Source organism: Oncorhynchus nerka, linkage group LG16, assembly GCF_034236695.1.
Source record: "Oncorhynchus nerka isolate Pitt River linkage group LG16, Oner_Uvic_2.0, whole genome shotgun sequence".
NCBI classification, from domain to species: Eukaryota; Metazoa; Chordata; class Actinopteri; order Salmoniformes; family Salmonidae; genus Oncorhynchus; species Oncorhynchus nerka.
In genome coordinates, this window is record NC_088411.1 from 46,915,043 (window position 1) to 46,927,542 (window position 12,500).

Sequence of the window (12,500 nt, forward strand, 5' to 3'; positions counted from 1 at the left end):
CTCCATCAGTGTCCGACTATCTTCCCTTTCTGTCTCTAACTCAATCTTTTCTGTTGTCTCCATCAGTGTCCGACTATCTTCCCTTTCTGTCTCTAACTCAGTCTTTTCTGTTGTCTCCATCAGTGTCCGACTATCTTCCCTTTCTGTCTCTAACTCAGTCTTTTCTCCATCTTCCCTATTTCTGTCTCTAACTCAGTCTTTTCTCCATCAGTGTCCGACTATCTTCCCTTTCTGTCTCTAACTCAGTCTTTTCTCCATCAGTGTCCGACTATCTTCCCTTTCTGTCTCTAACTCAGTCTTTTCTCCATCAGTGTCCGACTATCTTCCCTTTCTGTCTCTAACTCAGTCTTTTCTCCATCAGTGTCCGACTATGAGATTGAGTACATGGGAAAGATTGTCTCTTCTTCATCGGTGAGTATCTATCCACAGTCAGATAGGAAGGTTCCTCTTCATCTTCTCTTGAGAGCCATGTCTGCCTACGGCGGCCTTTCTCAATAGCAAGGCTATGCTCACTGAGTCTGTACATAGTCAAAGCTTCCCTTAAGTTTGGGTCAGTCACAGTGGTAAGGTATTTTACCACAGTGGTCAGGTATTTTACCACAGTGGTAAGGTATTTTACCACAGTGGTTAGGTGTTTTTCCACAGTGGTCAGGTATTTTACCACAGTGGTCAGGTGTTTTTCCACAGTGGTCAGGTATTTTACCACAGTGGTCAGGTATTTTACCACAGTGGTTAGGTATTTTACCACAGTGGTTAGGTATTTTACCACAGTGGTTAGGTATTTTACCACAGTTGTCAGGTATTTTTCCACAGTGGTCAGGTATTTTACCACAGTGGTCAGGTATTTTTCCACAGTGGTCAGGTATTTTTCCACAGTGGTCAGGTATTTTACCACAGTGGTCAGGTGTTTTACCACAGTGGTTAGGTATTTACCACAGTGGTCAGGTATTTTTCCACAGTGGTTAGGTATTTTACCACAGTGGTCAGGTGTTTTACCACAGTGGTTAGGTATTTACCACAGTGGTTAGGTATTTTACCACAGTGGTTAGGTATTTTACCACAGTGGTCAGGTGTTTTACCACAGTGGTCAGGTGTTTTACCACAGTAGTTAGGTATTTACCACAGTGGTCAGGTATTTTTCCACAGTGGTTAGGTATTTTACCACAGTGGTCAGGTGTTTTACCACAGTGGTTAGGTATTTACCACAGTGGTCAGGTATTTTTCCACAGTGGTTAGGTATTTTACCACAGTGGTCAGGTGTTTTTCCACAGTGGTTAGGTATTTTACCACAGTGGTCAGGTGTTTTACCACAGTGGTTAGGTATTTACCACAGTGGTCAGGTGTTTTACCACAGTGGTTAGGTATTTACCACAGTGGTCAGGTATTTTTCCACAGTGGTTAGGTATTTTACCACAGTGGTCAGGTGTTTTACCACAGTGGTTAGGTATTTACCACAGTGGTCAGGTGTTTTACCACAGTGGTTAGGTATTTACCACAGTGGTCAGGTATTTTTCCACAGTGGTTAGGTATTTTACCACAGTGGTCAGGTGTTTTACCACAGTGGTTAGGTATTTACCACAGTGGTCAGGTGTTTTACCACAGTGGTTAGGTATTTACCACAGTGGTCAGGTGTTTTTCCACAGTGGTCAGGTATTCTGCCACTGTGTACTCTCTGTTTAGGGCCAACTAGCATTCTATTTCGCTCTGATTTTTGTTAATTATTTCCAATGTGTCAAGTAATTGTCTTTTTGTTTTCTCATGATTTGGTTGGGTCTAATTGTATTAATGTCCTCTCCTACTCTCTCTCTCTCTCTCTCTCTCCCCTACTCTATCTGTCTCTCTGTCTCTCTCTCTCTCTCTCTCTCTCTCTCTCTCTCCCCTACTCTATCTGTCTCTCTGTCTCTCTCTCTCTCTCTCTCTCTCCCCTACTCTATCTGTCTCTCTGTCTCTCTCTGTCTCTCTCTCTCTCCCCTACTCTATCTGTCTCTCTGTCTCTCTCTGTCTCTCTCTCTCTCCCCTTCTCTATCTCTCTCTCTCTCTCTCTCTCTCCCCTACTCTATCTCTCTCCTCTCTCTCTCTCTCTCTCTCTATCTCTCTCTCTCTCTCCCCTACTCTATCTCTCTCACTCTCACGCTCTCTCCCCTACTCTATCTCTCTCTCTCCCCTACTCTCCCTCTCTCATCTCTCACACTCTCTCTCCCCTACTCTATCTCTCTCACTCTCTCTCTCTCCCCTACTCTATCTCTCACACTCTCTCTCTCTCCCCTACTCTATCTCACACTCTCTCTCTCTCTCCCCTACTCTATCTCTCACACTCTCTCTCTCTCCCCTACTCTCTCTCACACTCTCTCTCTCTCTCTCTCCCCTGCTCTCTCTCTCACACTCTCTCTCTCTCCCCTGCTCTCTCTCTCACACTCTCTCTCTCTCTCCCCTACTCTATCTCTCACACTCTCTCTCTCTCTCCCTGCTCTATCTCTCACACACTCACTCTCTCTCCCCTCTCTCTTTCTCACACTCCTGCCCTCTCTCCCCTACTCTATCTCTCACACTCTCACGCTCGCTCTCACTCACACACACACACACTCTGTCTTTCTCACACACTCCTGCCCTCTCTCACACTCTCTCTATCTCTCACACTCTCACGCTCGCTCTCACTCACACACACACACTCTCTGTCTTTCTCACACACTCCTGCCCTCTCTCACACTCTCTCTCTCTCCCCTGCTCTCTCTCTCACACTCTCACGCTCTCTCCCCTACTCTATCTCTCACACTCTCACGCTCTCTCTCACTCACACACACACACTCTCTGTCTTTCTCACACACTCCTGCCCTCTCTCACACTCTCTCTATCTCTCACACTCTCACGCTCGCTCTCACTCACACACACACACACACTCTGTCTTTCTCACACACTCCTGCCCTCTCTCACACTCTCTCTATCTCTCACACTCTCACGCTCTCTCTCACTCACACACACACACACACACTCTCTGTCTTTCTCACACACTCCTGCCCTCTCTCACACTCTCTCTCTCTCTCTCCATCCTCTGTCTGTGAAGAAACCTTCTGCTCTCTACTTGAAGCTGGACTCTGTGACAGACCCTAACCACAGATCAGAACCGAACTCTCCCTGCACAGGGTACAACACACTGAGACACACACACACACACACACACACACACACACACACACACACACACACACACACACACACACACACACCCTTTAGTCACACACAATAATCAACATGAGCACTGCATTTTAAAGTCATTAGTAATTAGTTCTAAATGTCATTCAGATTTAGAAGGGTATGCCGAACAACATTTCACTATCCCGTTCTAGTCACTAATGTAATGCTTCTACCACACAGAGATCCTGTCTGTTCTCCTCAACATCCCTCCTTCCTTCTCTCCCTCTCTCTAGGAGCTTTGAGGAGATAGAGGCCCAGATCACAGCCCAGATGAAGACCCCGGTGCTGGGCTCTCGGCCCGGTCCGGAGTGGTCCGCTGGAGAGAAGGAGAAGACCAGGAAGAGAGAGAGCCGGTCACTCAGCCGGACACAGAGCACAGACAGGGATCATGGACTGGTGAGTCACAATACCGAACTCTCTGGTTGTCAATCAATACGTTTGGGGGGGGAATGGATCAATACACCTGATGAAATGACTGTGTGTTTCTCGTCGTCTTCCATATCCATGCTCTTTGTGTCAGGCTCGTCTCAGAATACAACGTTACGACACGTTTTCTTTCCCAGTTTGCTGTGCCGTGACCTCTCAACTCTGTCCGTGTCATGTGTACAGTAGAGGGCGACAGTGCCAACCCTAAATACTGTATGGCCTCCAGTGTAGATGGTACCCCGGTTAAACGTTCAAATCCCTGGCTTAAGTTAACTTCCATAAAGGTAACTACCATAAACTACCTACCGGTCAGCAGGAAACAACTCATACCTCCGTCTCAGCAACTCAGCCCCTCCCAACCTTCTGCTGACACTGCCCAAAGCTTTGCTGTGCAATGCTGACCCCCTCCTCACCCCCTCCTCACCTCGCTTCTGACCCCGCCTCTCACCCCCTCCTCACCTCGCATCTGACCCCCTCCTCACCCCCTCCTCACCCCCTCCTCACCTCGCTTCTGACCCCGCTCCCCACCCCCTCCTCACCCCCTCCTCACCTCGCGTCTGACCCCGCTCCTCACCCCCTCCTCACCTCGCTTCTGACCCCGCTTCTGACACCCTCCTCACCCCCTCCTCACCTCGCTTCTGACCCCCTCATCTGACCCCGCCTCTGACCCCCTCCTCACCCCCTCCTCACCTCACTTCTGACCCCGCTTCTGACCCCCTCCTCACCCCCTCCTCACCCCGCTTCTGACCCCGCTCCTCGCCCCCTCCTCACCACGCTCCTCGCCCCCTCCTCACCCCGCTCCTCGCCCCTCCTCACCCCCTCCTCGCCCCCTCCTCACCACGCTCCTCGCCCCCTCCTCACCGCGCTCCTCGCCCCCTTCCGCCTCCCTGCTGCCACACCCTGTACTGTAGCTACCCACCCAGGGCCCTATGGAGGTCCCATCCCCAGACGCACCTCACTTAACCAGGCTGTCTGAGTTCCCTGACCCCCTGGTGCACCTGGAGGCTGTGGAGGCTGACCTGGCAGAGACCAACCCCCCTGCCTTCGCCCTCAAACTACAGGTGTGTTGATTAGAGTCCTCCCTCGCGTGTCAACCAGCTTCCTGTTGGACCATCTCTATCGTATTAATGAATTATCATGATTATTGATTTAGATTATTGATTTATCATGGTTATATTATTGATTTATCATAGTTATATTATTGATTTATCATGGTTATATTATTGATTTATATTATTGATTTATCATGGTTATATTATTGATTTATCATGGTTATATTATTGATTTATCATGGTTATATTATTGATTTATATTATTGATTTATCATGGTTATATTATTGATTTATCATGGTTATATTATTGATTTATCATGGTTATATTATTGATTTATCATGGTTATATTATTGATTTATCATAGTTATATTATTGATTTATCATGGTTATATTATTGATTTATCATAGTTATATTATTGATTTATCATGGTTATATTATTGATTTATCATGGTTATATTATTGATTTATCATGGTTATATTATTGATTTATCATAGTTATATTATTGATTTATCATGGTTATATTATTGATTTATCATGGTTATATTATTGATTTATATTATTGATTTATCATGGTTATATTATTGATTTATATTATTGATTTATCATAGTTATATTATTGATTTATCATGGTTATATTATTGATTTATCATGGTTATATTATTGATTTATATTATTGATTTATCATAGTTATATTATTGATTTATCATGGTTATATTATTGATTTATCATAGTTATATTATTGATTTATCATGGTTATATTATTGATTTATATTATTGATTTATCATAGTTATATTATTGATTTATCATGGTTATATTATTGATTTATCATAGTTATATTATTGATTTATCATGGTTATATTATTGATTTATCATAGTTATATTATTGATTTATATTATTGATTTATCATGGTTATATTATTGATTTATCATAGTTATATTATTGATTTATCATAGTTATATTATTGATTTATCATGGTTATATTATTGATTTATCATAGTTATATTATTGATTTATCATAGTTATATTATTGATTTATCATAGTTATATTATTGATTTATCATGGTTATATTATTGATTTATATTATTGATTTATCATGGTTATATTATTGATTTATCATAGTTATATTATTGATTTATCATGGTTATATTATTGATTTATCATGGTTATATTATTGATTTATCATGGTTATATTATTGATTTATCATAGTTATATTATTGATTTATCATGGTTATATTATTGATTTATCATGGTTATATTATTGATTTATATTATTGATTTATCATGGTTATATTATTGATTTATCATGGTTATATTATTGATTTATCATAGTTATATTATTGATTTATCATGGTTATATTATTGATTTATCATAGTTATATTATTGATTTATCATAGTTATATTATTGATTTATCATAGTTATATTATTGATTTATATTATTGATTTATATTATTGATTTATCATGGTTATATTATTGATTTATATTATTGATTTATCATGGTTATATTATTGATTTATATTATTGATTTATCATAGTTATATTATTGATTTATCATAGTTATATTATTGATTTATATTATTGATTTATCATGGTTATATTATTGATTTATATTATTGATTTATCATGGTTATATTATTGATTTATCATGGTTATATTATTGATTTATCATGGTTATATTATTGATTTATCATAGTTATATTATTGATTTATCATAGTTATATTATTGATTTATCATGGTTATATTATTGATTTATCATAGTTATATTATTGATTTATCATAGTTATATTATTGATTTATCATAGTTATATTATTGATTTATCATAGTTATATTATTGATTTATCATAGTTATATTATTGATTTATCATAGTTATATTATTGATTTATCATGGTTATATTATTGATTTATCATAGTTATATTATTGATTTATCATAGTTATATTATTGATTTATCATAGTTATATTATTGATTTATCATAGTTATATTATTGATTTATCATAGTTATATTATTGATTTATCATAGTTATATTATTGATTTATCATGGTTATATTATTGATTTATCATGGTTATATTATTGATTTATCATGGTTATATTATTGATTTATCATGGTTATATTATTGATTTATATTATTGATTTATCATGGTTATATTATTGATTTATATTATTGATTTATCATAGTTATATTATTGATTTATATTATTGATTTATCATGGTTATATTATTGATTTATCATAGTTATATTATTGATTTATATTATTGATTTATCATAGTTATATTATTGATTTATATTATTGATTTATCATAGTTATATTATTGATTTATCATAGTTATATTATTGATTTATCATAGTTATATTATTGATTTATCATAGTTATATTATTGATTTATCATGGTTATATTATTGATTTATCATGGTTATATTATTGATTTATCATGGTTATATTATTGATTTATCATGGTTATATTATCATGGTTATATTATTGATTTATATTATTGATTTATATTATTGATTTATCATGGTTATATTATTGATTTATCATGGTTATATTATTGATTTATCATGGTTATATTATTGATTTATCATAGTTATATTATTGATTTATCATGGTTATATTATTGATTTATCATAGTTATATTATTGATTTATCATGGTTATATTATTGATTTATATTATTGATTTATCATAGTTATATTATTGATTTATATTATTGATTTATCATAGTTATATTATTGATTTATATTATTGATTTATCATGGTTATATTATTGATTTATCATAGTTATATTATTGATTTATCATAGTTATATTATTGATTTATCATGGTTATATTATTGATTTATCATGGTTATATTATTGATTTATCATAGTTATTATTGATTTATTGATTTATATTATTGATTTATCATAGTTATATTATTGATTTATATTATTGATTTATCATGGTTATATTATTGATTTATCATAGTTATATTATTGATTTATCATAGTTATATTATTGATTTATCATGGTTATATTATTGATTTATCATGGTTATATTATTGATTTATCATAGTTATATTATTGATTTATCATGGTTATATTATTGATTTATCATAGTTATATTATTGATTTATCATAGTTATATTATTGATTTATCATGGTTATATTATTGATTTATCATGGTTATATTATTGATTTATCATGGTTATATTATTGATTTATCATAGTTATATTATTGATTTATCATGGTTATATTATTGATTTATCATGGTTATATTATTGATTTATCATGGTTATATTATTGATTTATATTATTGATTTATCATAGTTATATTATTGATTTATCATGGTTATATTATTGATTTATATTATTGATTTATCATAGTTATATTATTGATTTATATTATTGATTTATCATGGTTATATTATTGATTTATCATAGTTATATTATTGATTTATCATGCTAACACTATTGGTGTTTGAGGATGAGTGTGTGTCCTCACTGTCTCTGCCTCTCTTCATTTTCACCCTGGTGTCTAGTCAGTTTCCTTTACCTTAGCTACTCCATTACTTTCATTGAGCTTCCTTTTATCTACATTATGTTAGCCTGTTAAGTGTTGACTACTGTATGTGTGTGTGACTGTTTGTTGATCTGTGAGTGTGTGTGGGTACTATAGGTGGGAAGTAAGTAGCCTCAACTTCTGGTTCTCTTTATGTCTCCTCCTCCTCCCTCTGGCCACACCCTCCCTTCTCCCACTCCTCCCCCTTCCTCCTCCCTCCTGCAACACCCTTCCTCCTCCTCCCTATGGCCACACCCTTCCTCCTCCTCCCTCTGGCCACACCCTCCCTTCTCCCACTCCTCCCACTCACCCGTCCCCCCGTCCCCCCGTCCTACCTGCGTCTCAGGAGGAACTGGTTCTAGCTGCTCTGAGGATAGAGGCTCTGCAGGTAGCCAAACACATCTCAGACAGCCCCTCCCTCTCCACTGTCACCCCCCAGGTACTGAGCTGAACCAGCCTGCACCTGTACCTGCTCACCGTGTGTGTGTGTGTCGATGTGTGACTGTGAGAGCAGCATGAGCGTGTCTTAGCCTGCCCCCCACCTTTAGTAACACCATTGTGTGAGCCCATGGCCGTTACTCAACAATAACAATAATTAATTGCTGCTGCCTCTCCTTGTATTTCCCCACCTAACACGGCTTGTAGCCCCTGACCTGTGACCCCTAACCCCTGAATTCCAATCACCAGCTTTCCTGAAACAATCAGCAGAAAAGAGCACTGGGCCTTTTCTCTCCTTTGTATGAAACCCATCCATGCATGTTGCCTGTTGGCCTGATCAGGAAAGGCTTCGATAAACACGAAGGTGACTTGGGGATATGGTTGACTTCATCTGGGTCAGCCACCATCTGATAACGTCACGTTATCCTCATTCCTAGGGTTTGCACAATTCCGGTAACTTTCACCAAAATTCCCAGGTTTTCCAGAAATCCTGTTTGGAGGAATCGGGATTTCCACCTGCTTATTCTATCTTTATTCCGGGACTCTTCCAACACTGATTTCTGGAAAACTTGGGAATTTTGGTGAAAGCTACTGGAAATTTGCAAAACCTACTCATCAATCTGTAGTCATTCCTCAATCAAATGGGAGTCATTATTTATGATGATATACTGTTGTTTTTCTGGTAAATAACAACAACTAACAACAACACTGATGAACACAACAGGGTCATGCCAGATGTGCTGAAAGTGAGGTCTGTTGGGTAGGTCAACACATAACCTCATTTCAGGTTGAATGTCCGCAGAAAGAAGGTTCATTGACGCCTGGTTGAAGGTTTGGAGAAGGTGCGAGATTTCACAACTTGATTTGAGATGTTTCATCACCCTGAAAGTAATCTACGGTCCACCACTGGTCTCTTGGACTTCCCACCCCTACAGGAGGCAGGTTCCGCTCAGCCTCCCTCTACCAAGTCCAAGCTCTTCTCTGTCCTGGCACCCCAATGGTGGAACCAGCTTCCCCCTGATGCTAGGACAGTAGAGTTCTGCCCATCTTCCCCCCTGATGCTAGGACAGCAGATTCCCTGCCCATCTTCCCCCTAATGCTAGGACAGCAGATTCCCTGTCCATCTTCCCCCTGAAGCTAGGACAGCAGTCCCTGTCCATCTTCCCCCTGATGCTAGGACAGCAGAGTCCCTGTCCATCTTCCCCCTGAAGCTAGGACAGCAGTCCCTGTCCATCTTCCCCCTGAAGCTAGGACAGCAGAGTCCCTGTCCATCTTCCCCCTGATGCTAGGACAGTAGAGTCCCTGTTCATCTTCCCCCTGATGCTAGGAAAGCAGAGTCCATCTTCCCCCTGATGCTAGGACAGCAGAGGCCCTGTCCATCTTCCCCCCTGATGCTAGGACAGCAGAGTCCATCTTCCCCCTGAAGCTAGGACAGTAGATCCCTGTCCATCTTCCCCCTGATGCTAGGACAGCAGAGTCCCTGTCCATCTTCCCCTGATGCTAGGACAGTAGAGTCCCTGTTCATCTTCCCCTGATGCTAGGAAAGCAGAGTCCATCTTCCCCTGATGCTAGGACAGCAGAGGCCCTGTCCATCTTCCCCCTGATGCTCCAGTCCATCTTCCCCTGATGCTAGGACAGTAGAGTCCCTGTTCATCTTCCCCTGATGCTAGGAAAGCAGAGTCCATCTTCCCCTGATGCTAGGACAGCAGAGGCCCTGTCCATCTTCCCTGATGCTAGGACAGCAGAGTCCATCTTCCCCCTGAAGCTAGGACAGTAGATCCCTGTCCATCTTCCCCCTGATGCTAGGACAGCAGAGTCCCTGTCCATCTTCCCCCTGATGCTAGAAAAGCAGAGTCCATCTTCCCCTGATGCTAGGACAGCAGAGTCCCTGTCAATCTTCCCCCTGATGCTAGAACAGCAGAGTCCCTGTCCATCTTCCCCCTGATGCTAGGACAGCAGAGTCTATCTTCCCCCTGATGCTAGAACAGCAGAGTCCCTGTCCATCTTCCCCCTGATGCTAGGTCAGTAGAGTCCCTGTCCATCTTCCCCCTGACGCTAGGGTAGCAGAGTCCATCTTCCCCCCTGATGCTAGGAAAGCAGAGTCCATCTTCCCCCTGATGCTAGGACAGCAGAGTCCCTGTCCATCTTCCCCCTGATGCTAGGACAGCAGAGTCCATCTTCCCCCTGATGCTAGGACAGCAGAGGCCCTGTCAATCTTCCCCCTGATGCTAGGACAGCAGAGTCCCTGTCCATCTTCCCCCTGAAGCTAGGACAGCAGAGTCCCTGTCCATCTTCCCCCCTGAAGCTAGGACAGCAGAGTCTTCCCGAAAGGACCTGAAACCCTACCTCTGTCTATTCCCATGTCTCTTCCCCACTCCTCTTCCTCCCATCTCGTCTCTGTCTCACGCTGTCTGATGTTTCACCACTCTTCTTCCTCCTCTTCCTCCTCTTCCTCCCATCTCGTCTCTGTCTCACGCTGTCTGATGTTTCACCACTCCTCTTCCTCCTCTTCCTCCCATCTCGTCTCTGTCTCACGCTGTCTGATGTTTCACCACTCCTCTTCCTCCTCTTCCTCCTCTTCCTCCCATCTCGTCTCTGTCTCACGCTGTCTAATGTTTCACCACTCCTCTTCCTCCTCTTCCTCCTCTTCCTCCCATCTCGTCTCTGTCTCACGCTGTCTGATGTTTCACCACTCCTCTTCCTCCTCTTCCTCCTCTTCCTCCCATCTCGTATCTGTCTCACACTGTCTGACGTTTCACCACTCCTCTTCCTCCTCTTCCTCCTCTTCCTCCCATCTCGTCTCTGTCTCACACTGTCTGATGTTTCACCACTCCTCTTCCTCCTCTTCCTCCCATCTCGTATCTGTCTCACGCTGTCTGATGTTTCACCACTCCTCTTCCTCCTCTTCCTCCTCTTCCTCCCATCTCGTCTCTGTCTCACGCTGTCTGATGTTTCACCACTCCTCTTCCTCCTCTTCCTCCTCTTCCTCCCATCTCGTCTCTGTCTCACGCTGTCTGATGTTTCACCACTCTTCTTCCTCCTCTTCCTCCTCTTCCTCCCATCTCGTCTCTGTCTCACACTGTCTGATGTTTCACCACTCTTCTTCCTCCTCTTCCTCCTCTTCCTCCCATCTCGTCTCTGTCTCACGCTGTCTGATGTTTCACCACTTCCCTCTTCCTCCTCTTCCTCCTCTTCCTCCCATCTCGTCTCTGTCTCACGCTGTCTAATGTTTCACCACTCCTCTTCCTCCTCTTCCTCCTCTTCCTCCCATCTCGTCTCTGTCTCACGCTGTCTGATGTTTCACCACTCCTCTTCCTCCTCTTCCTCCTCTTCCTCCCATCTCGTATCTGTCTCACGCTGTCTGACGTTTCACCACTCCTCTTCCTCCTCTTCCTCCTCTTCCTCCCATCTCTTCCTCACACCTGATGTTTCTCTTCCTCCTCTTCCTCCCATCTCGTATCTGTCTCACGCTGTTTGATGTTTCACCACTCCTCTTCCTCCTCTTCCTCCTCTTCCTCCCATCTCGTCTCTGTCTCACGCTGTCTGATGTTTCACCACTCTTCTTCCTCCTCTTCCTCCTCTTCCTCCCATCTCGTCTCTGTCTCACACTGTCTGATGTTTCACCACTCTTCTTCCTCCTCTTCCTCCTCTTCCTCCCATCTCGTCTCTGTCTCACGCTGTCTGATATTTCACCACTCCTCTTCCTCCTCTTCCTCCCATCTCGTCTCTGTCTCACGCTGTCTGATGTTTCACCACTCCTCTTCCTCCTCTTCCTCCTCTTCCTCCCATCTCGTCTGTGTCTCACACTGTCTGATGTTTCCCCACTCCACAGTCCCTCCTC

The 12,500-nt window shown here is 41.4% G+C and overlaps 1 protein-coding gene across 1 annotated transcript in view; it reads left to right on the top strand.

The window, feature by feature from the left end:
• Window positions 1-12,500, top strand: part of LOC115125786 (transforming acidic coiled-coil-containing protein 2-like) — a 64,406-nt gene that overhangs the window by 3,328 nt on the left and 48,578 nt on the right. Inside the window, exons 3-5 of the mRNA XM_065002702.1 lie at window positions 362-411; window positions 3,062-3,141; window positions 3,426-3,588. Of these exons, the coding sequence (XP_064858774.1) occupies window positions 362-411; window positions 3,062-3,141; window positions 3,426-3,588 (293 nt within the window). The remainder of the gene's footprint in view (window positions 1-361; window positions 412-3,061; window positions 3,142-3,425; window positions 3,589-12,500) is intronic.